Genomic DNA, 27,159 nt, shown 5'->3' on the forward strand with positions numbered 1-27,159 from the left:
AATACTACATTCAAGTATATCTTGAATGCATAAAGTTCCAAAAATACTAAATTAAGAGACTATGCAACAAATGTATTTCCTTGATAACTTCTACAATTTTTATGCAATTATAACCAAATTTTCTATAGTAATTATTGTATGTACCAAAAATCGATTTACGGAGAGACGCATAATACCCTTCTACTCCATGAGTTCCGGGTATAATAAATATTAACCCGACAAAAGTTACCCCAAAATCATGTTTAAAAATCTTTCACATATTGCTGACTTGAAATAATGCAATGCGCTTAAATGAACAAATAAAATCTGGCAAATAACATTTCCAAGTGCTAAGCTTAAGAAATATGTGTCTGGTTTTATGAAATATGAAAATTTAGCTTGAGCAGCTTATTTTTTTGAATATTGTAAAAGTTTAATTTGATTTGCAATTATGTTTGTGGTAAATAATAACCGAGTTGATGTGAGCTTCAGTAGCATTTAAAACAATGCAATTGAGTAAAGAAAAAAGAATGAAAGAAGAAGTTAAGCTGGCAACAAAAAGACACACTTTTCTAATTGCTTATGTCTTATGTGAATCGCTGATGTTGATGCGACAGAGACAATGACAGAGAGAGAGAGAAATGCAGCAATTATGTCTGGCAATGACGATGATAAATAAAATATTTAATACAATGAGAAAGAGAGAGAGAAAGAGAGCTCTGAAAGCAAAGTTGAGTCGGCTTATAAATTAATTCTCGGAGACAGAAAGTTTGCTGGCCGAAAATTACAAAATGCTAAAGGCCAGCACACAAAATGGAATTGGATGGAGTCGAGACACATGAAAGATACAAAAAACAAACAAAACTAAAGAAAAGGGAAATAAAAATAAGCATACACAGAAAGGGACACTTTTTGAGGGAGAGTGAAGTTGGCCAGTTGTCAGTTGGCAGTTCGCAGTTCTCGGTTCTCGGTTCTTGGGTTCAGCTTTCTAACAGCTGGCAATTGAAACTTGCACAATTTTTGCCAAGTTTTGTGTGTCGCTCCGATGAGTTTGGCCAGCGACAATAGCAACAACAGCAGCAACAATAAAATAGTCTAGGGACATGGGTCAGAAGTGGAAGTCAACTCTATTCGCTGTGGAATGAAATTAGTAAGGCAGTCAAAGAGAAAGAGCTGAAGCTGAAGTGGAAGTTGGAACTGAAGCTAAAGCTGTGGCTGCAGCTGGAGGGCAAGGACATGCATGATAAAGGCCATGACAGTAAAAGTGGCAGAGAGAGGTAGAAAAAGTTGACCGATAAGATAAGCGCAGCGAACAACACAATTGTGGCTGGCACCTTGGTCAACCAGCTGGCAGAAATCTGCTGAGTATGGATACTTCCGGGTCGACCAGGAAACAATTTGTTACAGAGCCGAAACCCGGAGTCGAGTCTGGAGACTGGAGTCTGGAAGTAGGAGCTTCTTGTGACCCCGGCGACTTGCAACTTGAAGCATTTAACTTTTGTCGAGATGCTGAAACTTTCAAGTTTCCCTTCGGAAAACTTTGTTAGCGGTGGCAACTCTAGGCCAACCAGCCAGCTTTAGTCTCGCCATCTCGCTTGGTCTGCCATATGCAAATGAGTATCCTGCGGTGTGTGTGTGTGAGTGTGTGAGAGTGTGAGCAACTGCCAGCAGCTACTTCTGCTGTCCCTCTCTCTCTCTCTCTCTCTTCGCAGCTCGTTTCTGTGATTTATTTATTCCCTCAAACACACATTCATACAAAATGGCTGCCGGAAGTGGCTGCTGATTCTTCTTCTTCTTCCCTCTGTTACTGCCAAGCTTTTGCTCAAATAAAATTATAATAAATTTATGCTTCAGCAAAATGCCATAAATTTTGTGCATTTTTGATTTGATTTTGGCATTTGCGTTCAATAATGCCAGAAACAGGCGACCAAAAACCCCAAACTCAAACTGAAATTCGACTCCAAATCGAAGTCGAATTGGAAATACAAACTGAAACAACAACAACAACAACAAGAACAACTACAACAACTATGGCAACGACAGCTTCTCAACCTCGAATCAGTTGCCAACAATGTTGGTCGCTTTGTGGTCTTCTTCTGTGCTTTTGGGGGCGGACTTTAACCTTGATTAATTTATGTACATTATTTAAATTGCAATATAATATTTGATAAATGAATTTGCAATTGTTCAATGACGAGCTTAAAGGCTTTCGGCTCGTCAAACTACATTTAAATTATGAACAAAGCCTTAAAACATAGATAGCAACAATGTTTAAAAGCTTACTTTACAAAAGATTAGCGACAATAGCGCAAATTGAGGGTGAAATTGTCAATAAGAGAGGTATTTGTTGAATTGAATGAAATAAAGCTACTAATCAAACATAATAACAAATGATTTGTAGCTCAATAGTTTATTGACACCTCCAAGAACCCAAAGTTTATTCTTGGAAAGTTTTAAAAGAACTGAGGAAGCATTGTCTAAAGAATACTTTTTAGTAATCATACTCATTAATTGATATACATATAAATTTAAATACTCTTTTCTGCCAAATTTAGCTAAGAATATTTTAGTATTTTAGTTAGCAGTTAACAGTTACTGCAAAGAGTTGACTGTTAACAGTTGACTGTTAATACAAATATACTAAAATGTTAACTATCTGTTAAGTGCTGCATTGTCCTTTGCTGATAGCAAAATTCCTTTAAAGTCCCACAAATTCAGTTGCTGAACTACAAATTTTGTTCGTTTATTCGTAGAATTCTTGGAAAGCTGTTAATAAAATTGTACTAAATACTTACAAATTTTTCTTGATATACATATCTCCCATTAGAGTCTAGCAAATTGGTCTGTTATACTACAAATTAAATCTAAATTTAATACCTATATAAGAAATACTTTACTATGATACTATGATATAAAAACAATGCTTTGTGGATAGCCATTAATAATCAGTTGATAAGAATTGTACTGCAACATTCCTGTTTTAAATTCCCTATTAAAGCCTCTCAAATTCGTCAAATTAAATTTTAATTTAGTATCTATTGAATGAGGAATACTTTAATTTATAAAAATGAAGAACAGTTGTTAAGAATTGCATTCAAATACTTTCACACTCACTTCAGAAATTCCCTCATACATTAAGACAAATTCGTGTGCTATACCACAAGTTAAATTTTAATTTAGTATCTATTGATTGAGGAAAACCTTACTTTATAAAAATGAAGAACAGTGGTTAAGAATCACACTAAATACTTTCAAACTCCCTTTATAAATTCCTTCATACATGCACTGAAATTCATCTGCTGTACTACAAATTAAATTTTAATTTAGTATTTATTGAGTTAGAAAGATTTTACTTTATAAAAATGAAGAACAGTTGTTAAGAATCGCACTAAACACTTTTACATTCCCTTCTCATATTCCCCCTTTAAAAGCCCCACAAATTCGTCTGATGCGCAAATGCTTGGAACAACTGTTTTTGCAGTTGTAACTACATCTTGTGCTCGTTGCAGTAACTGCTACTGTCACAGTTAACAGTTAACAGTGCGCAGTCTGGTAGTTACTGTAGTCACAATTTAGTTCTTCATGTTGTTGTTGCTGCTGTGCATGACCGACTTACGATTCTGGCTTGCCAAATGCAGCAAGTGGGTTGACATATAAATTTCAACAAAAAAAGTCAAGTCTGTCGTAACTTTTATGCACAATTTTTGGTGCTCTTCAATTGTGTTTGGCATGATTAAATTCGGATGCGTGATGTGCGTTTCCCGCTTGCCAAATAGCCACAATGAAAAAAAAAAGGAAAAAGCACGCAATGAGTCAGCTGCAGCATGAATAAGTGGTCATATACACAATGAAAACCCCGAAGCTGTGAAACTTCCCTCTCTCTCTCTCTGCTCTTCTACCCGCAACCACTTCGCTAATGTTGCTCTCGTCTGCACTTGCATTTTGTTGTGGCTGAATGTGTGTGCTCATGTGGAGAGAGGGAAGGGGGAGAGGATGCTCTCCCTACGTGTTCCATATTTCATTCTAATTTATTCAGTTGTGCATACATATTTTCGTTACGGGTTGCGACTCTCTCTCTCTCTCTCTCTCTCTCTCTCTCTCGCTTGGCGCATCCATGCGATTCCTTCTGGCTGGCTCGGTTCGTTTGGTTCAAACTATCGCTTGACTGCAGCAACTGTAGCAGGTGGCTGCTCTCCTCTCCCCTCTCCCCTCCTCTATCATCATCCTCTTTCTAGTATGATTTACTCTTTAAAGATGCCCTCTCAAGTCATCGCCCTCAACTCCCCGTAATTGTGGCTCAATTACATGGAAAAGTTGCCAAATTGAATTTTTAAATTTCCACATGTCTGCCTTGAAAATAATTTATGAGCATGCAGAAAAAGCCTCGACTGAGGAGCAGCTGGGCAATTTCTGATGGCTATCAGCAGGTTGCCCTTGCTTTAAGCTCTTCAGCATCAGACTCGATTGTCTGGCCAAGGCAATTTGATAGACTCGCAGACAGACGGACAGACACGGACATGGACCCAAAGTCTGGCATTGCACAAAGAGAATTGTTGTTGAAAAATTAATGCAAATGCTTTTTCACTTTGCATATTGATTGCTAATTGATTTGTTAATGCCAAATGCGGTGGACCACACAAAAAGCACAAAGACTAAACAACCTTTGATTGCATTACTTTCTACAGCAACACGAAATTTCACAAAATATAATATGCGCAGCAATTTATCACTTAATAACATCAATAATAACAGAAAAACTTTAACTCCAAACGAAATGTGGTTAATTTCCTAAACTTGAAATTTTCTACCATAAAATTTGGTTTGGTTTGAAAAAACTTTAACATTAACTTAGGCAATAGTTATGCTTTCTTGTTATTGGTTAAAATAAGATTTAAGAGTTCTTTGTAAATACTTTTTCCTCTACAAAATGTTGTATTATGTTCCTCACAATGATTTTTTTAGTGCATTAATTAGAAAAGTCAAAATTAGTCTATGCTTTCTTTTGTAAGATAAAACACATTCACTTGTTAACTTCATATTCTTACTATTCTAATAAAGTGTTCCTTCCACCTATCATTATTATTAATATTTAAATAGGTTTATACACCATCTTGGCCATTCTATTAATTTCTTTGCTGTCACTTCTTTTTAAAAATAATTCATATGCTTTCTGTTGTGTAATGTCTTTATTTGTTTCCTCTTGCTTCTCTTTAAATTTTCAAATGATTCAAAATAGTTGTTATTGATTTAATGTTGCTATCAAAATACTGTTATTAATATTCTTAATTGTTGTTCTTACTTCTTTTTTTAATTTCCAAAAACTTTATATTTTCATGTCTTCTCTTTAAATTTTGATAATTCATATGATTTGTAGTTGATTTCAGTAGCTATCAAAATCTTACTATTCACTGCCTTAATTTTGTTGTTCTTACATCTTTTGATACCCTAAAATATTAGGGTAATAACTCCATTTTGTAACTCCCGCCAGCTATCGCATGGCAACAAATTTGTTATTTAAATGAAATTAGTTGGATTGGTTCGTCACGTACTCACTCGGCAAAATGCTGTGCAACATAAGCCGCAGTTGCAGTCGCAACTTTTTGCAGCGCACACTCACAAAATTTGCGCCCCCTCTTTTGCCACGCCCACACTTGGCCCCGACTATAGACTGCAGATAGACTACAGACTGTGGCTTTGGCTTTGTGCAATAATATTTACATTGCCGCAACATTATTCGGGGCAACAGTTTTGGGCTACTTTGCGACGTGACCGTGCAGCAAAGCAACAAAACAAGTCGCACCCAAGGAGCACAGAGTAGAGAGGGAAGTAGGTGGTGGGGGAGTAGTGAAGTAAGTACTTACATTGTGCTCGTCCGCACGAGAATCGGCTGACCGAAAAATGCCGGAACATTCTCGTCCATTAGTGAATGTGTTTTGATGAAATTTAATGTGGGATCCGGAAGTGTTCGTGAATCATTGTGACAGGAGCCGGGTCGCGGTTCAGGAACCTGCAAAAAGACAACAGACAGAGAGAGACATAGAAAGGGAGAGAGAAAGAGAAGACATATATTAGTGTTTTGGCTATACACAGAGATATCGTGACTGCAATATGGTTATAGTTATGGTTATATGCATGGTCAGTTCGCAGTTCCCTCCGTTCCCTTTCCTTGTCTTTGTTTCCTTTCCTCTTCGCTGTCTTCCCCTGCTTCCCATCCATTCCTTTCCCTTGCCTTTCCGTTCCTTCTTTTCCCTTGCCTTCCCTTCCATATGCTTCCCTACCCTTCCCTTCGCTTTCCTTTCGTTTCATTCCCTATACTTCCCTCCCCTTTAGTTCCGTATCCTTCCCTATCCTTCCTTTTCCTTCTGTATCCTTCAGTTCCCTTCCCTATCCTTCCCATCCTTCCCTATAGTTCCCTTCCCTATCCTTCCCTTCGCTATCCTTCCCTTCCCTATCCTTCCCTTCCTTTCCCTTTCCTTTCCCTTCTCTGGCTTTGTAATGTGAGCTGCAAAGAGTGTGTATAAATTGCATTTACTGCTTGCTCACTAGACCCGTAACAAATACCCGTACACAACGTTCCGGAAATTGCACAGCACGGCCAAGTGCAGCCGGACAAAAGCAGCGAGTGTCCTTTGTGTGTGTTGGTATGTGTGTTGTCCGTCTCGGTCTCCGTCTGTGTGAGCTTGCTGTTTTGGCAATGATTTGGTTTATGAATCGCCAGCGGAAAGTGCGCGCTCAACTGTTGACTTGGCAGCTGTCTCTGTCTCTCTGTGTATGTGTGTGTTGTGTGTGTGTAAAATATAAAGTCAGCATTCATACGTGCAACTCGCGCAAGGATATCCACGCTCCTTTCCTCCTCCACCTCTTCCCTTCTACCGCTGTCTGTGGCTTCAAATGGGCAGCAAAAAGGGCAAAAGGTTCTGATTTCTGCACTGTAATTTGACTCTACACATTTTGACAGTAATTGGACTCGACGCTTTTCGCTCTCATACACATAACTGAGCTACCAAGAAGCGTCTGAAAAACTTTACAGACTTAAAGTATTCAGCTGAAAAATGTCATTTGAATATGTTTCTAATTTTGTTTGCTAGTCTGTTAAATTGTTGAATTTAATGTGTTAATGAAATTACTTCTATATTACAAATTTACTTTGGTCTCCTTTTAGCTTTACCTTTATTTCATTTCATTGAGAATTTCATTATATCTACAATGTTTTACTATTTGCCTACGCAAAATTTTCTATTTATATTGCTATAGAACTGAAAATTATGTAGACTGACTTAGGTAAACAAAGAACCCAAATTAATAAGGAATTTGTATATTGAACAAAATGCCAAATTGAGTATTACTACATTATCGAATCAGTCATTGTTTGGTATAGTTAAAAGTAGTAAAAGTGTGCTCAACTATAAGATACCTATTTCTAATAAAGTATTAATATTAAAATATACCAAATTAAGATACCGCAAAAACCAAAAAAAATACAAAAGGTTATATTTTGTATATTGATGTAGTACTACATTCAAAATATACCATAGACTACTAAAAGATACCAGTACTAAAGTCCGTAGTTGTTATTCATACAAAAGTATTTCTTAAATAACTTTTACAATTTCTATCTAATCGCAACCAGGATTCTTAAATACTATAGTATTGTATGTACCAATTTTAGCTATAAAATTACGCTATATAGCTTTAAGATATTCAATATATTGAAAGTCTATGCTTAACGGTCAAAGTACCTCAATAAATAAATTCTTTCTTTAATAAATTAAATTCAAAACTAAGTATTACAAACTCAGCTTTACCTATGTATTTTAAATCCTGTTGAGTGTATACATAATTGGCATTAACCTAACAAGATTTTCATATTAATTTGTAGTCTATTCTATTCCCCTTTCTTACAACACTTCTCTTAAATCATTCCCTCTTTAACATTTCACTTGAAGAGCAATTCTTTTAAAGTTCCCTCAACTCGAATCGCAACTCTTTAAAAAGCTCAAATGTATTTATAAATGTACTCGTTGCTTTAAAATCTCTTTCCTTTTGAGTTGAAGTTTCATTCAAATGGCATTCAAACAGCTTGGCTCTAGTGCAGTTTAAGTGTGATATTAAAAGTTTTATACATTCTTTTTCGTGTTCGTCTTGTGTTGTGTGTATAAGAACAATTGTATTTTTTTTGTTTTTGGCCAGAATGATATTCAATTTCTAATTTGGCTTCTGCCCCGTCAAGTAGTTGGCCACAAAACGGAAAAGCAGAAAGCAAATCGCTGGCAACATGTGCAACACTCACATCCAGACAGCAATCAACTCACAGACGTCGCTAACTGCCGTTGAGAGCATTCAGTGTTCGGTTCGGTTTTCGGTTTTTGTGTGTTTAGGTTGGCATTCGTAATTCAAATGCAAATTTTTGGCAAAAGAAAAGTTCTTTCATTCCGGCCAAGGCCAGAACAAATTCGTGTGGCCATAAATTGTGGCACAGCTGCGTTCAAGTGTTGTTCCTTGCTCCCTCTTCATTCACCCTCTTCCTCGCATTAACCGTAACCACATATGAGTTTGAAGTAGAAACGTAGTCGTTACTCACCTTGGCGTTATTCACTGGCAGCCAGTTGGAATTGATGCCGCTTTGCTCCTTGAACTGTCCCTCGAATGTGTCGGCAATGTCCTGTAGATTACAAAATGGGAAGACAGAAAGTAGAGTTTAAGATGATGGCCCGCTGAGAAGGAGAAGGAAAGTAAATCGTAATTGTGCACTCACCTGCAAGGCGAAAGCACAAACCGCTGAGCCGGGAATTGAATTTGTTGGCGTATTAAAAACGCCGTAAATCAATTTGGAGCTCATGGAGCCGTACTGTCCCTCGACGAGATTGCTTGCCGATTCTATAAGAAAGAGAGAGAGAGAATAAAATGTAGTATATATATAGTAAAAGGTAAGGTATATACACAGCAAATCAAGGCCACTTACGTATCTCATTAAAGTAGAACGGATAGTCGCCCGGTATGGAGCAATTCAGGCGAGACTTGAGGAACGAGGTCCAGCGATTGCGGAAACGATGCGGGCCGCCTTTATCCCATTTGCAGACGCGTGCGACGCGCGAATAAATCGCCTGAAATAGCATAAAAGATAAATATTAATGCGCAGCAGGAGATGGAATGTGGAAGGTGGGTGGAATATCCATTGATGTGGTCGTTGGTCGTTGGTCGTTGTTGGCCGGGTTTTCCCTTTTCGGCCCATAAACAAATAGCCGGCCAAAATCCAAAACCGATAACTGTATTTGGCGACGGACCAAAGCCAAAGCCAAAGCCGGAAGTGTGCGCACGAACGCAACGCAAACACAGGCAAAATGGCTGCCCAATATGGCGGCATTAGAGCGGCTTTCCTCCCTCCCTCTCCCCTTCTCTCTCGCTCGCTCTTGCCCAATTATAACCACATGCATTTGTTGTGTGTAGAAATTGGTTTTGGTTTCATATTTTACATATTCAAAAGAGCGAGCGAGACAGAGAGAGAGAGAGAGAGTTCGATTTGATATCGATTGATTCCAACACTCACCTTGCCGCAGTTGATGAATTCCACCGCCGTTTCCCGAAAGAAGAAATACACGAAATCTCCCTGCGTAAATGAGCTCACAAAATTCGGCGCTAGAGAAACGAAAAAAAGACAAATGTGTAAATTGTTAAAAAAGTTTAGTCATAAATCGCATTTATAGTACTCGTTGGCTGTAAACATTTTATAGACCCGCTTCGGTTTTTGTTTGTTTGGAATTGGGATAGATTTATGAGCAACTCGTGCCGATGACAAGACAATCGATAACAAGCCAAGCATATCGAATGCCAGTTTACGATTCAAACATGTGCCATAAAGTTGAGTTATAGATTTCAGGATTAACATATTATGCGCCATCGTAACTATAAAGTTCCAACTTTCGGTAATCTAATCAGCGAACGATATGCGAGATTCGATAAACAAATTTACGCACGCATCGCGCATTTGAAATTTAAATGAATTTAAATGAAAGTGTGAAGTTTAATCACGAAAGACTCCAGAGACATTTTCTTTGATTTTGCTGGCTTTAAAGTTCTTAATTTCCCGGTACACGCAACACGTCGCAAGGCTTCTTCATAAAGTATTCAGGAAGCGCGTAACGAAGAGACAGACGGGGAAGGGGAAGGGGATTGGGACGGGATGGGGGAATAGCAAAGGACTGGCTGGCATCGGATCGGACAAGCAGTCGAAGCTGTCATGTCTATTCAGTTAATGGACGTCTGCCATATGAAAATCGAGGCAACGCGGCGAGCACTTGAAATATGCAAAAGGCAACCGCACTTTGCCTCTCACCTCACCTCACCTCACCTCACACGCAATACGGCATCATCGTCCACGTCCTGATTGCAGGACACACCGATACACTCGGAGAGAAACAGCACAACACAATCAGACTTAATTCAATTCGCAGTCAAGGCATTTCCAACTAATATATAGAAACCACACACACACACACACACACACAGAGAGAGAGAGAGAGAGAGAGAACAGACAATACTCTCACAACAATAATCATAACAGAGCTCTGACATTTTCAATTACCAGAAGTGCTTCACTACAAGCTGTAAAAGGAAGGAATAATGGATGGAGAGAACTTCTTCAGCAACAACTTACCATTGAGACTGAGGCTATCATATTGTTCCGTCTGGAGAGGCTCACGATAGATAATCGGATCACTGCCACTGAAATCGGCTACAGTGCCTGAGTATAGTTCGTTGTCTGTAAGCAGAAGAAGAAACGAAAAAGACAAGTTTTTAATAAGTACTGTGAATAGTTAAACAACTTAAGCTTAAATGTAAACAAGCAACACGTCAAATATAATATATATTAAATATAGATTGTGACGTGCGACACTAAAATAGTAAGAAAGCTGCAGTCGAGCGTACCCGCTACAGTATGGTATTATTCTTTGAATATACCGAATTATTATACCGCAAAAATGCCAAAACATAGAAAACTCTAAATTTGGTATATTGATATAGTAATACAATCAAAATATATCCTAGAGTGTGGTATTATTCTTTGAATATACCAAATCAATATTCCCCAAAAATACCAAAATCTGTATTTGGTATATTTATATAGTACCACATTCAAAATATGCCATAGTATATTGTATTATTCTTTAAATATGCCAAATTAATATACCACAAAAATACTAAAAGCTATATTTGGTATATGGGTGTGTTACTACGTTCTAAATATACCATAGATTGTGGTATTGTTATTTAAATATACCAAAATCTATATTTGGCATATTGATATAGTACTACAATCAAAACATTTCCTAGAGTGATAAAATTCGTTGAATATACCAAATCAAAATTTCGCAAAAAATACCAAAATCTATATTTGGTATATGGATATAGTACTACGTTCAAGACATACCATAGTATGCAGTATTATTCTTTAAGATTGTCAAAATAATATACCACAAATATACCAAAATATAGTAAAAATCTATATTTGGTATATTGGTATATTACTACGTTCTAAATATACCGTATATTGTGGTATTATTATTTAAATATAGCAAATTAATACCGAAATCTATATTTGACATATTGATATAGGACATTGAAAATATACCATATGGTACGAAATATACCAGATTGTTAATCAAAGCTACTAAGGGCCGTAGTAAGAAGGCGTTTTACTTTATGCAAAAGAATTTCTTAAATAAATTCTAGTTTTTTTTAGAAATTATAAACGCTATAGGTATTATTGTAATCAAAATCCAAAATTCTGTTTTACGCTAAAAATATATAAATTGGTTGATCATTTGGTTCAATTATCTTAAAAAAGAAAAATGACTCCAAAATCATTGTTAGCTCTACTTAAAGTGCTTATCAAGATTCATAAGATTCATCTTTACTCATCTTTATTTAATCTCATCTTAACTTAGCAAATTTGTTTCGCTTAATTGAAAACGCAATCAATAAAGCTACGCTTCCATTTCCATTTTATGGCACAAACAAATTGCTGCTTAAATTATTTATGCATAATCTAAACGCCACGTTATATTGGCTAATAAATGTCAATTATGCATCGCATTTTATTAACTGTAAATGATGTTTTTTTATGCGCACTTTTTGTATCACATTTGCAATGCAATAAACAATTTTCGTTTTTCGTACGCTTTTTTGCTTTTTTGCGTGTCAAGAAACTTGTTTTTTAAGAGCAATTTGTGTGTAACTAAAATATGCAAAAGACTGAATGAAATTACTTATTGCTGGGCACATTTGCTGAAACAATAAAATTTTAATCAATTTGTTGCACATACGCACCGTTGTGCGGCCTACGAAAGATGAGAAAATGAGAAATTTGTGCGCAAATTTAATTAAGTTAAACGACAAACACAACAGCCAGAGCAACAACAGCAGCAACAATAATAACAACAGCGAAACTTTTGACATGTCTCCGGCGACATTGAATTGCCTTGCGGCCAACAGGGAACAGTGAAGACTTCTCCCGCCTCCTTTTGGTTGCCGCCCTCAGCCCAGACATAAGATAAATGAGTTTTTTTCAGCCTCAACTTTTTTACTTGCCTGTCTCAACTGCTGTTGGCTTTGGCTTTGGCATTGTCAAACTTCAATTCCAAGAGCCAAAGAAATATCAAAAAAAAGAAGGAAAAAAACGAAACACAGCAACAGCAGGCAGTAGCAAGTAGATCGCGAGGCCGGAAATGCCAAGCAAGCTGGCAACGTTGCCCGCTTATTGTCTGGCCGGAAATGGCTTTGCCTTTGGCTCGAAACAACAGCAACCACGCCCCCGCCTTCCTCACCTACTATGTACATCGTCGAGTCACAGTCAGTGTCCAATGGAGCTCATTGCGAGCCCAGCGGCTCAATGACAGAATCGATTTCTGTTGTTGGCTTTGTGCGCTCTGTGTGCCTTCAGGGCGTTTTTGGGCAAAAGTTCGAGAGCAAGCCAAGTACACAGCATTATCGCTGCATCTAAAACTCGAAGAGAGAGGGAGAGTGACGGCAAATGACACAAACAGAGACAGTGACAGCGACAGATGTAAGCAAGCAGATGTACAATAAACAAATCTTGCAGCATTCTATACACATTCTATACACACATTTTTGCATATCGTTTTCGTTTTGGTTTTTTCGTGCGCAGTCAGTCGTTAGACATTTGCTGTCATTGCTAACCATCAAAAGTAATTTCAAATCCCCCCCTCCTATTCTATAAAATTTGTGTAATTACTCACACTCAGAGATGCGAAAGCAACAGAGAAGAGAGAAAAATAAAGAAAACTTTGACAATAAATTATCTTTTTAATTTATCAACGTTGTTAAATACAAAACAAAACGTTGCTTATTATCATCACTAGAAACATTCTCTCTAATGTGGAAAACGTATTAGAAGCGTATAGAAGTTTGGTATTTTTCAACCCGATGATCAACATCCTCGATAGTATAGTGGTTAGTATCCCCGCCTGTCACGCGGGAGACCGGGGTTCAATTCCCCGTCGGGGAGATGTTCACAACATTCTTTTTGTCCACTTTTTTTTAATTTTTAAATTTGCATTTTATAAGTATTTAGTTTTTATGAATATTTATTAATTGAATATAATCTAGTATTCTAATTGGCTATGCTAATATTGGTTTTACAGTTCGGCAAAGCACACTTTTCTGCATAATTAAGTATAATTTGTGCCACAATGCATGCCAAGCATTTAAAATTTCAATAATATATTCAAAATCCAATTAAAAATGTTAATATTAATTTAAAAAAGTAAAAAAAAAAGATTCGAAACATCTCTCCCCGACGGGGAATTGAACCCCGGTCTCCCGCGTGACAGGCGGGGATACTAACCACTATACTATCGAGGATGTTGTACTCTAGTTGGCGTAATAGATAATTTACGATAAGACTGTGAAAAAGTAGAATTCTAAAAGCGAAGAATAAAGCAAGAACTACTAGAAATAATAGATTTGCATTATCAAATCTAAATTTAATCTTATCGAACTTTCAGACAAGCTGTTGTTGAAGCAGCTCAACAATAATATTCATTACCTTTTCTTTTCTCCCGACTATTATCGGATAATCAAACAATTTTCCATTAGGATAAACATATCAGAAATTGTTAAAAAGGCCCCACAAATGTGAAATACTGACAGGAGATAGAGAAGGGCGTTAAGCCACATGGATCAGAGCGTGGATTTGGACACATAAATGCCGCAAACTGTCCGACAATTTATGCAAAACTGTGAAAATTGCATAATTATGAAAAGCTTACATGAATTTGAATTTGATGCGTGCATTATAATTTCATGTTAATTTTCGCGTGTACACACATTCCACACACACTTTGACACATACACAGGTGGAAGCAGGGCTGGATTTTGTGGTGATTGTGGGCGTGAAATCTGTGTGCGGCAATCGATAAAATTTACAACATCGCAATTCTCACGCACGCAGCTTTGCCACGTGTACACAGCAGGGGACGGGAGGTAGTGGCTAGAGAGGAATGAGACGTACTCGAAAGTGAATATAAAATTTGAATTACGTGACAAGAACGCAACAGAAAGAGGAAACTAAAAACGCCAACTCTCTCAAATCCAAAATGCAAAGCGACAGCGAGGCACATTAAAAATGTCGTCTGCTACAAATTAATTTTGCCACTACCGCACCGCCCCCCCAAGGTGGCCATAACGCACCCGAGATCCGGCCCCTTCTTAATGCAACAGCGACTGTTTAAATTAAGAGGCTGTAAAAGTCACGCGGTGAGTGAAAAGTAAAAGTAAAAGCGGCTCCAACTTTGCCGCCCGCGGCATTTTCTATAGAATTTTCCCATTCGTGTGGTGGTGATAAATAACGAATGCTAATTTTCTATCATGGCGCAATCTGTGTGTGAGGGAGGGGGCATCTAACATGGGCCAGGTGAAGCTAACGGCCAATAAAAACATTTGCTAAATATGCGCAAAGGAAAAGGCGGCTCACAAAGAGAGAGAGAGAGAGAGAGGGAGAGACGTCACTGCTTTAAGCTATGCTTAGAACTTTAAGTTTAGTCATTAAACTTTTTTTCGTCGTTCTTGAAAATGGTCAGAATATGCAAATTTCACAAATGAAATTATGAAACGAGCCATAACAATGCCCCAACTCAAATCTCATGAATTCATTTCGAAATGGAAATTATCTTGAAAATGTAAGAATTTTTTATATAAAGATTTGACTAATTACAATTGTGGGAATACATAGGGAAATTCAGCATAGAAATATGTTGGGAATATTTATGTTGAAAACATAAGAAATTTTCTAAAGAATAGGAAAAAAATATGTCGTAAATATTTATGTTGAAATTCTAAGAACTTTTCCAAATATTTTGCTAGTTACTGAAGTGAAATTTTGAGAAGTCAAGAAGAAATAAAATAAAATTTATGTTGATTTCAATATATTGGGGTAATATTTCGTAAACATCAGGCTGGAAATGTATTGGAAACATAAATGTTGAATATACAAGAACTTTATCTAGTGATTTAACTATTTTTATGTATTTAATTTTCTTTAAAATTAGTATAGAAATATGTCGTAAATATTCACGTAATTATTTAATATATTGTGATAAAATTTCATAAACATCAAGATAGAAATATGTCGCAATCATGTATGTTGGAAACTTAAAAACTTTTAAAAAATATTTAGCTAATTACAGAAGTAAAATTGTGGGAAGTTAAAAAAGAAATATAAAAAAATGAATGTTGATATCTTTTATATCAGGACTTTTTGCTGAGGATTTAACTATTATTTATGTATCTATTTTCTTAAAACTTATTGTCGTAATATGTCGTAAATATTCACGTAATTATTTAGTATTTTATGATAAAATTTCATCACAATCAAGATAGAAATATGTTGCAATCACTTAATGTGAGGCCGAATCAGAAATGTGATTTAACATTCCAGCTAGTAGATTTATGCAATAATTGCAATGTTGTGCATGCTCAATTGCTGTCTTGCGGCAGGCGACAACCCTGACAACCCTGGCTGACGTGCGTGTCAAAGGCCAATGGCAACCCTTGCCGCTGGGGCCAACTCGTTGAGCTCGTTGAGGTCAAAGGGCAATGCAAAATTTATGAATCGCAGGTAATTAACAATGGAAATGCAATTTACATCGCGGCCCAAGTTGCCATTGTTGCTGTCGTTGTTGCTGTCGTTGTTGTTGTTGTTGGCAGCTAACGAGGCGCACAATAAACACAACTACCCCACTCTTCATCTCTCCCTATCCCTCTTCCTTTCCCTCTCACTCTGTTTCTCTCTTTACACTGTGCTGCCAAAGTTTCGCTGGCAATGTCATAGTTGGGGCGCTTGTCGCTGTCGCTTGTCACAACATCGACAGAACACGAAAAGTTGTGCAACTCTCTCTCTTGCTGTCTCCCTCTCTCTATCGCTCTCTTTGCTGCGCTATCTCTGTCTGCTGCCCACGTGCAGCTTTTCAGTTTGGATCTAATTGGTTTTTCTTCTTGTTGTCGTTGGCGTGTCCTCGTTGACGTTGTTGTTGTTGCTTTTTCCTTTTACTTGTCGCCATTGTTTCGTGCAGCGCCGTTTGCTTTTATTGTTTGCTCATTACCTGGGCGACCAGCAGCAGCAGAAGAAGAAGCAGTAGGAGGAGGAGCACAAGCAAGAGGAGGAGGAGCAAGAGCAAGAGGAGGAGCAGCTGCAGGCTGGCAGCGTTGCCACCTTGTCCGCATTGCAGCAATTGCAGCGCTTAACTCATTTTAAATGACAATCTAGCGTGCAAAAATTATGCACACTTCCCTTTCCCCTTCTTCATCTTCTCTATACATAAAAGTCACTTTGACTAGGTTTTGTGCAAATATTTGACCGACTTTGTGTCTGTGTTTGAGTCTGCTGCAAGTTCGATAAACCCTTAAAGCATGTTAATCGATAACGAGCATGGATAGCAAGAGCGGAAAATGCTCTTTAAACTGTCGACTGGCATCGAAGAAGGCGCAACACGAAACGAAGGCTCATCGCGTTGACTGCGGCAATTTGCATATTTTTGCATGTTCTAACATGCAGCACAGACACACACACACACACACTCACACATACACAAGGCAAACTAATACATAAATTACACTCATTTTCAATGACAGTCAGGCGAGTGTTTAAGCACGCGTAACTTTATTACATGCCACATGCCGCAACGTTCGCGCCACCAACCGACCAAAAAATATGTGAGAAAGGTGCAGTTGAGTGTGCTCGACTGTGAGATACCCGACAAAGCATTCTTAATAAACGCAGAACAGTCAAAAAATGGTATTATCGTTAAAATATACAAAATGTATATAAAGATATAATACTAGAATATACCACGAGGCATATTTGGTATAACTGTACAGCATTATCATGAACATATACTGAATTAATATATCGGCAAAATACCAAAATATAAAGATATGCAAATTTGGTATAAAAGAATACTTCATCATTCAAATTATACCATAGAGTTCAAAATATGTGGTATAACAATATACCAAAACATTCAAATTATGCCATAGAGTTCAAAAATATGTGGTATAACAATATACCATAACATTTAAATTATACCATAGAGTACAAAATATACTATATAGTATAACAAATATACCAAAACATTCAAATTATACAATAGAGTGAAAAATATTCTATATACATATTTATGTTTTCTCCTTCTTGTAAGCATTTTCTGTCGGCAGTATTTCGAAAATACCAAAAAGTTTACAAATATGCATATTTGGCTTAACAACTTACCAAAACATTAAAATTATACCATGGATATAATTGGTAAAACAGTATAACACATCATTGAAATTATAGAAAATAGACTAGATATTATAACAATATACTACAAAATTTAAAATAGACCATATAATTAAAAATATTTGGTATACAAATATACTAAAATATTAAAATTTTACCATACAAACTAACAAAAAAGCTACTTATAAGCATTGTCTTTCGTCAGAACGTCATAATACCCCTTTACTCCCATTGCTTAACGGGTATAAAAACCCCGAACCACGAACCAAAAACTAAAACCTGAACATGGAACGGAGAACTGAGAACCGGAGCAAGCAACGCCAAAAGGTTAGGCCCAGGATATGCTTTGGCCGTGTTTTTGGGACTTGTAACTCGCCGCGCTCGCGTTTTAAATATTTTATGTAAACATATTTTTCGGACAGGTTTTTGTCGTTGTGCAAGTCAGAGGGAGAGGGGGGAGGAGGTGGAGGAGTCGAGGGGTTGCTTTATGCCACTTTAATTACGGGACCTGCGTGTGTGTCGAGTGTAAAGCCGTTAGTTAAATAGCTCGTTTAGGAATAATTATGTACACACACACACACACATACACTTACACACATTCGTCTGGCACAAGTGCAACCTTAGTCCTTCCCTCCCTCCTCCTCCCCTCACACACACTTCAGCACAATATCCATTTTAAATGGCAAAGCAGGTGGCAGATACCAAGAGGCAAGATTGAGGGGCAAAGAGAGGAAGTGAAGGCAGCTCAATGTACTGCAAATTACTTCATTCGCAGTCGGCACACTTAAGGGGCGGGGCGGGGCGGGGCGGAGCGGTGGCGAGGCAGTGACTAATTGATGGGCTGCTCAACGACAACATTAAGCTGAAGAGACACCAGCATATTATGGCTTTAAAATTACATCTAAATAAACTCGCGAATATTATTCACTTGAGTTGGGTTTTCCCTCCATATTAAGATCGACTTATTTAAAAACTCAACAACAAATTTATTGCGAAGCAATTAAAGTGAATGAAAAACAACATTTCACTGGCATTTGAAAACGGTCTGTAAATTAATACGAAATTCAAAAGGTCAGATTGGAAATTAAATAGAATTTACATTTCTTAAAAATATATAAAAAGTATCTAATATACTGCAGCTCTTCGGACTTTCCTTAAATAAAAAGTATCTAATATTCCGTCATTTGAATTCATCTCTTTTTTACTGAAGAACTTTTCCAAAATCTCTCTAAAGTAAAATGCCAAAGTACTTTTTTTCATTTAACTATTTCTATTTCTAAACACTCTATCGCACTTTTTCTCATCTAACTATTTCCATTTCTATTTATTTAAATATTTGCCAAGTCTACTTGCTATTGAACTATCAAGCGTTGCTTTTCAATTTAACTTCCCAGACTGTTTTTGCATGTGTCTTTGAGCTTTGTTTGCTTTTCTTTCAGTTGATGCTAGTTTTTGCTCTGCCAGAGTTTTATTGTCCTTGTGGCTATGAATCCTTGTCAAAATTTAGGCCTGCATCCTTCATCATATGTCAGAATCTAAGCCGCAGTCGGAGACTCTTTCTCTTTCAGTCTGGCACAATTTGTTTAAGGATTTAATGATTGCATCATGTCTAGCCTTGATCCAGTTTGTTTTTAGGCTTCGACTACGAATTGAGGCTAAGGCTTTCTCTAATTAATCGCAAATAAACTTGTGTGCTTCGATATTAATTACGATGGCCTAAATTTTCATTTCGCATGCCTTAAGTATACACAAAAATATATTTGAAGAGTCGGAGATTGGCTTGAGTCCAGTTCTTTGGCTTGTTTCTGGGTCGCAAGGCCAATTTCGGTATTGGGTGTTATCATTTTTTTTGGTTTTTTGGCTCTAATTACATTTCACTTTGGCAGCGATAAAAATGTGCAGCCCAAAATGGAATTATCAAAGCGCTGCAGCAGCTGCCAACTAAGTTGGGAGAAGAGAGGGAATTTTGTGGCGTGGTCGCAACTTTTGGCAACATGTCTTCGGTTGCCGCATAATTACCGACTTATGCCTTGGACAGAACTTTCTTTTGGCTTATTGTTCGTTCCAGTTCTTCGTTGGATCGTTTATGGGGGGATTTTGCAAATTTTGCAATTAGCTTAATTTGCTTTTTATTGGCGCACCACAATTATCAGCTGTTGGCTTTTTCTGTGTGTGTGTGTGTGTGTGTGTGTGTGTGTGTGCGAAAATCTGTTCCACTTTTTGCGACAATTTCCCAAACCAAAAACGGACAAAATTGCGTCTCAACTGCAGCTGTCTCTCTTGCTATCTCTCTCTTGCTATCTGTATCTCCATCTCCCTCTAGAGCTACTTCTTCGACGTTCGTTGCTTAGAAATGATCAAATTAAAAGTTAATGTCTTGGCTTCTTGCCGTTGTCGAGCATAAAACAAATCGTTTCAGATTTTCAAGCTAATGCCCAATGTTTTCTAGCTTAAGCAATGAAAATGGACTTTCTGGATTCACTTTATTTTCGGATGCTATTTGCTTCAATTGGCCAACAACAACAAAACAATAATAACTGCGATGTTTTTATCGATTTGATGGATGCCAGAGAGACGTCCAGAGTTAAGCTAGAGTCAAGCAATTAAGATATTGCATTTATTTATTGCCCCCCAATTTAATCTTTTTCTAGTTGGCAAAACTTGCAGTTTTTCAGTTATGGAATAAATCCAAAGATATGGTTGATGCATTGAAGTATTTTGTGCACTTGTTTTTTAGATTCATTTCTTTTCTACACAGAAAAAACAAATGTTCTAAAATTAAGATTTAGTACTAAGAATTTTGGTCTCAAAAGTGCGTCAGGAACATGAAAATTCTAATGTTAGAAAAGACAACTTGATTTAAAGACAATTTTATATAAGACCCAAGTTCTTGTTAATAATACAAAAAAGAATCTTATAGTTTTAGGATCAAAAATAATAATATATAATATTATTGCTTTTTTTTTTAATCATTTTTATACTTTGCCATTTTATGATGCTTTAAAATATTGAAATTTAGTTTTGCTCCCATTAATTAAAAACCCTTCATTGCTTTAAACAGCTAAAGAGCTTCTCAAACTTGGGGATTCTTTTAGTTGAAATGTTATTTTCAATTGATTTTATACTTTTATTGATGCAAACACTATTTCACTTCGTGTTTTGTTTAACAAAGTTTTAGTTTAAGTAATTCTTATATATTTAATTTCTTCTTTTCCTTATCAAACTTTTACTATAAATGTTTTTATATACTTTATGCTTAAACCTTTTTAAAACACCGCCTAATGCTAACTATATAAGCGCGGTTAAAGCGCTCGTCTAATACGCTAAGTAGCTAAAGTTATGGCCATAGACAGCGACAGCGGCAACGACCGCAAATCCCGCATAGACAAATGATATGGTGTGGCAGCCCTGCCACAGTTCTGCAACCCTGCAACAGTCCCGTAGCATCCCTGTCTGCGGTCCCTTAAACAAATGACTCCACTTACACCGAACAGAGCTTATGCCACTCATTTATTTTGAAATCATTGTGTTTGTTTATCATTAGGCTCGCTAAATTGTGGAGCTCAACCCTGTACGGCGTTCTTCTTCTTCTTTTCTCCTTTATCCCCCAAAAAAAAAGAGAAGAAAAAGGCAACACTTTTGCGCTGTTGTTGTACCTTTCTCTATGGGAGCATCAACTGGTTTATGGCGCACAGTTTGATGCTCATTAAGGTTAAGTCGCAGCGCAACAACCCTCAGAATGTTGTGCCACACTCAACGGCAGCAGCATCCACTTGACTCCCCTCCTCCTCCTCTCTCTTCTACACACTCTTTTGGCTTGCCTCTTGAGAGGCAACGAATAATGTGCAACATTAAAAGTTGAGCAACTTGTTTACGCGACAGTTGCGGCTGTGTTTCATTTCTCTGCTGTTCCCTTTTAAAAGCCACCCTTCTCTAGTTCAATTTCGGCAATACACACACACACGCACACATACACAGCGAGACCACACACGAAATTTGCAGCATACATTGCGGCGCTGCAAAGTGAATGCTCTGACTTCGACTTTGACTTTGACTGCGGCGCCTGTCTGACTCGTGTTTTTGTGTTTTCCAGCATTTTCACCATTTTGCTGCGCATTTCATAAATTATGAATTAGTTTCTTTCATAACATAGTTTCGCCTTTCCTTCTTCTCTTCTCTTCATCTATTCCCATCGTCATCGATATTGATGTTTTCCTTGAGCCTTTTTTGCTTCGATATTAAGTTAACCTCTCTTTTTGTTATTCTTGCCCTCAAGCTTGGGTTGACTGAACCCGAAAACTTTGCTGTGTCTGTCATCTCAATCAGTTGACATGCTGAAGGTTATTGTGTTAGATGATTTTCAAGGAGCAGCTTACAAAACGCTTAGATTAATGCGATAAGCACAAGATGCCACAACAAAAGTTGTGCTAAAACATATTTCATATCGTTTATGTTTATCTATTCAATTTTGTATACTTTTAAGCTGTCGCATAATGAGACTGAGCGAAACTTTTTCGCTAAACTGACCTGATTCAATTGCAAAATTCTTGGCATTCACTTTGCTTTCTCTCTTCTCTCTTTAGACATTTCGAAATTGACCCAAATTGATGCGTCAATCATCAGTTGAGAGAAGAGTCGTTAGTTGTCTGCTCTTCTTTACTGCTGCTTTGTATTCTGTTTATCTAGCACTCATTGCCACTGCCAATTAGCTGAGCAAGCACATGAATCGTGAGACATTCGAAATCCTTTTAGCTCGAACATCAGTCCATTTATCCTTTGTTATTGCTATTTCAACTCTGAGTTTCTGATGTGTTGTTTCTTTTTTCGCTTTTTTCTCTCTCTCTCTTTTTTTTGGGAGGGGGGAAATCTAACATAATTCATATGCCACAAGCAGGATAACACACGGTGGAAGAAGCAGGTGAAGCTGCTGTCTCAGCTGCCTGAATTGGTTTCACAGAGTTCTTGCCGCATTGTTGCTGTGTACTAAAGTTTAGTGTTGGCAAGCGGACAATACAGGATTCAAGTGTGAAGCACTCGAAGATACCCTGTACTTAAATGAACGAATGAATGGAAGGAAGAGGTTCTGAGGTTGAAATAATGCTGTTGAATGTAAACTCACTTTGCTTCAAGAAATGAGGTATCTATGTATTATATAGCACTACTTTCCTTAAAAATGTTTGTCGAATGAGTCTTAAAAGAGGGAGTTTAAAAATGGCTTTCGAAAGAATAGAGGAATAGAGATTCAAAGAATAGAGATTTGTATAGAGAGAATAGAATAGACGTGTATTGAAAGGTCCTTTATGATAGAAGCCAAAAGAGTGTCCAAATTGTTATTATAGTTTTCTATTGAACTGCTTTTCGAATATGAACACTTTGCCTTAATAAAAGTGTACCAAAAGGTCCTATAAGTCAAAAACTAAATATTACAGAAGAGATATAAAAATGTATAAGAAACACTCCAGCACTGAATAACAGAGAGTTAAGTCTAGATATAGACAATTATTATAGAAATATTTATAGGAAATACTCTAAAACATAACAAAAGCCAAGTGAAGACATATTTCTAAAGATGAAGAAAGTGGTTTGAGTGTCTAGCAGAGTACTAAAGAAAGATAGTTCAGTATAGGGACCAAATTAGAAAGAAGAAAAGGTATAAAAAAGTGAGTAAGAGTACTGAAGAAAGATCGTTCAGGATAGAGACCAAATTACAAAGAAGAAATGAATGAAAAGGTACAAAAAAGTGAGAGAATAAAGTCAAGACACTTTGCTTAAGAAAAAGCATAGAAAGTGGTTACTAAAAGTTTACTTTAAGTATTCAACAATATCTCGCCATTAGCTTGAAATACTTTAAAGAAGAAGTTTTATACTTCACCTTATTTAACAGCTAATACACCCCAACTTGAGTTGTGCTTTAATTTACGTGTTTGCAGGGTATAAAAATATGAGGCAAGACAAACATAAAGCAGAGCAGAGCAGAGCAAAGCTGAGTTGCCTGCTGTGTCGCCTGCCTAAACATACTATAAATTACAAGCGGGTTGCCATAAACACACTCACACATACTTTGGCACACACCCGCACACACAGACACGGGAGTACACACACTTTGACACACACTTGAACGCACATCCTGTTGAAACAATGCGGGGCAAGGAGCTGCCACGGCAACACACAGAGAAAGAGAGAGAGAGAGAGAGAAGACACGTTTCTTGAGCCTGGCTGATGCTGCGTGTTGCTTCCTTCCGTGCGTCCTTCCTTCCTGCACACACGCAGGACACACACAACCAGAGAGAGGCGAGCTTGTTAATCCATCTCCTACTTCCCCCCTCCACTCTCCACCCTCCTCCTTTACCACATTTCCCTTGGCTACTGTTTGCTTTACAGCTTACGCTTTTAATACCCATTTCTTCGACATATGTAAAGCGACCAGAGCCATTGCTCAAAGCGTTCCTTTCTCACAGACTTCAGACTTCAGGCTTCAGGCTTCTCCCAACTCTTCACTCTTGAATGTCCTTTTTGAATGCTCATCTGTGTTTTGTTTGTGGAGAATGCGTCTATGAATCATGAAGACCCAAACTCCTCTTCTCTCCTCTCCTCTGTTGCCTCTGGTTACTGTAACAAATGTTTGCCATGAAAGTTTACGAACCGAATGTAATTAGCCCCAAAGTTACAAAGGATACTCGAACATAATAGCTGAACTACAACTATAGATAGCATCAAAATAATAGTTAATATGCTCTAGATCATAATTAGAGCGAACCAAACACTTTATGACCTCCTTGACCTGATTTCTCGACATCGATTTGATTATTAAATGCAGCAATTATAAAATGGGCAATTTCTAATGATAATTACTTTAGTTCTAACTGATCTTTTGTGTGTTTTCTTATAGTCCAGGTCCCGTTTGCTATTGTTTTATTTAGTGTTTCATAAGCTTTCTACCCAAGTTCAACTTGTCTTATGCTGTTCTTATTCTATTGTCCTTAGCTGTGCTCATTTCAAGAGCTAATTGTTCTTGTTAATGTTTTTGCTTCAAATTAAAAATACAAAAAAAAAAAAATACATTAAAAAAAGGATAGAAGAGAGTAAGAGAGAGGGAGGTACATTCGTGCATTGTCCGTAAAAAGGGTCACAAGATGTGCTTATTTTTGTCCTTTGCACTTTGTGCCGCATTTTCGTTTCGATGCTGTTGTTTGTGTTTTTTCCGCCATTTTGTTTATTGTGTTTAGACTTTGTTTTCCAGTTGATATTTTACAGCAGCCGCATTTGGCTTTTTTCCACCAGCAAACAGCGGTCACTCTCTATGTGTATGTGTGTGTTTCTGTATTCTTTTTATGCTTTTACTCGGCGCAGTTAGCCGCTCGTTTAAACTCTCGGCTCTTAGCTGATTTCATTGTTTTTAATGAAACTGGCAGTACTTTCCCCTTCTCCTTCCCTCATCCACGCCCTCACATACTGTTGTTTGTTTTTAGCACTCGCTTTGCATCGTATCTCTCTCTTTTTCTCTGGTTTTGCAGATAACGCGCCATTTGTTTTCCTCTGGTTATTCGCTTAAGCCAATTTAAGTTGGCTCAAATAAATTAGCTGTATTTTACTCTTAACGAGCTCAAAAACAACAACACCCACAGTAATGTCTACAGCACAAAAAAAAAACGAACAACTTTAAAGCAAATGTTGAGGAAAAATTACGCTTAATTATTATCTAAATATGACTTTGGGACTCGTTCTATGTCGGCTACTTATGCACCTCATAATGATCTCAGTGCCCGGAAACAAATTGGCTATTTGGCTGCCAAGCGAACAACATCCTCGATAGTATAGTGGTTAGTATCCCCGCCTGTCACGCGGGAGACCGGGGTTCAATTCCCCGTCGGGGAGAGATGTTCAATCACTTTTTTTAAATTTTTAAATGAATTTTAATACCTTTTTTTTTTAATTTTAATTTGTTATTCAAGTGTTAAATGTTTAAAATTCGTTATTTCTAGCATTAATTATATTTAAAAATTTCATTTTGCAGCAAAGCATGATTTCCTATGCTATTACAGAGTATCAAATTAAATATTTTACTAGTTGATTAAATAAATTATTTTATATTTATATAATATTATATATAATTTATGAAATGCAATTACAAATTTAGAAAATTTCAAACAAAATATAAATTTAAAAATTGTAAAAAGTAAAAAAAAAAGATTTGAACATCTCTCCCCGACGGGGAATTGAACCCCGGTCTCCCGCGTGACAGGCGGGGATACTAACCACTATACTATCGAGGATGTTGAACTTGGTTGGTCAAACTGCCTTCTTATAACAAAGCAGTTCGAATTCTCACCCCGCACAAACAGAATTCAACATTCAACTGCTTTACATATATGACTCAGAGCAAAAGAATTTCCCAACATATGAAACTAGGCAAACATTCCGATTACTCCAATGAATTTACCCAAAATATAAATTAGAATCAAGAAAGTGAAATATAATGTGAAAAGTGCCTAAAACGATCTAGTAGATATTTAGAAAAATTAAAAAAAAGTGAATCTAACATTCTCCCCGACGGGGAATTGAACCCCGGTCTCCCGCGTGACAGGCGGGGATACTAACCACTATACTATCGAGGACGTTGAACACTGTATGTCAAATTGCGTTCTCATACTCATCCCGTTCTGGTTCTAATGCTGATCATATCAGATTTAACAGCAATAGCAACAACAACATTGCAGCTTTTGTTCTTCCGGGGCTGTTGTTATTTCCGTGCTCATTTAGCAAAAGTTAATGAGTTTCTGCAGCAGCACAAATACAAATACAAGCACACACATACGAAAACACAGATATACAGATACGGATACACATGGTACAACAGACAAGCGCTGGGATATCATTTATTTAACTGCTGCGAGCGTTGTCCCAGTTTTCACAAATGCCTCTCTTTCACTCCCCCCACCCAACCCCTCTTCGTGTATCGCGTCAGTGCATATTCTTTGTATGTTGCTACGTCGTTTTTTCGTTTCGTTACGTTAAGTTCTTTTTTTTTTTGCATTTTATTGTTTTCTTTCGCTCTTGCAGTTCATTGATATTCATTTTGTATGCCGTTTGTGCCACGCCCATATGTTATCTGTTGCAAAGCATTTGCATGCTACGAGTCGTCGCACTCGCTTTACTTTAAACTTGGGGCGTTGTTTGTTTGTGCACTTGAACGCATTTGCAGTGCAATTAATTGCCAACAAAAATAACAGTTAATGCGATTTGCGTTTCAATGTTTGTTCAGCAATTTACAAAATAATAGAACGCAAATGTGCTGCATACTTTTGGGGGTATACAAATAAAACAGCAAATAGCAAGCGCGTTTTGTTAAAATGTGTTGCATACTTTTAAGCGGAGTATAAAATAAT

The 27,159-nt window shown here is 37.2% G+C and overlaps 1 protein-coding gene and 5 non-coding genes across 6 annotated transcripts in view; 2 read left to right on the plus strand and 4 right to left on the minus strand.

The window, feature by feature from the left end:
- LOC132798465 (semaphorin-1A) overlaps positions 1-27,159 on the minus strand; it is a 215,056-nt gene that overhangs the window by 13,708 nt on the left and 174,189 nt on the right. The window contains 6 exon segments of the mRNA XM_060810331.1: positions 5,841-5,986; positions 8,561-8,641; positions 8,735-8,856; positions 8,942-9,083; positions 9,527-9,615; positions 10,634-10,738. Of these exon segments, the coding sequence (XP_060666314.1) occupies positions 5,841-5,986; positions 8,561-8,641; positions 8,735-8,856; positions 8,942-9,083; positions 9,527-9,615; positions 10,634-10,738 (685 nt within the window).
- Positions 13,433-13,504, plus strand: Trnad-guc (transfer RNA aspartic acid (anticodon GUC)). The gene has a single exon. It is a non-coding gene; the product is annotated as a tRNA-Asp (tRNA).
- Trnad-guc (transfer RNA aspartic acid (anticodon GUC)) lies at positions 13,789-13,860 on the minus strand. Its single transcript has one exon. It is a non-coding gene; the product is annotated as a tRNA-Asp (tRNA).
- Positions 25,577-25,648, plus strand: Trnad-guc (transfer RNA aspartic acid (anticodon GUC)). The gene has a single exon. It is a non-coding gene; the product is annotated as a tRNA-Asp (tRNA).
- Positions 25,975-26,046, minus strand: Trnad-guc (transfer RNA aspartic acid (anticodon GUC)). Its single transcript has one exon. It is a non-coding gene; the product is annotated as a tRNA-Asp (tRNA).
- Trnad-guc (transfer RNA aspartic acid (anticodon GUC)) lies at positions 26,317-26,388 on the minus strand. The gene has a single exon. It is a non-coding gene; the product is annotated as a tRNA-Asp (tRNA).

This window comes from Drosophila nasuta, chromosome 2L (assembly GCF_023558535.2).
Source record: "Drosophila nasuta strain 15112-1781.00 chromosome 2L, ASM2355853v1, whole genome shotgun sequence".
Lineage (NCBI taxonomy): Eukaryota > Metazoa > Arthropoda > Insecta > Diptera > Drosophilidae > Drosophila > Drosophila nasuta.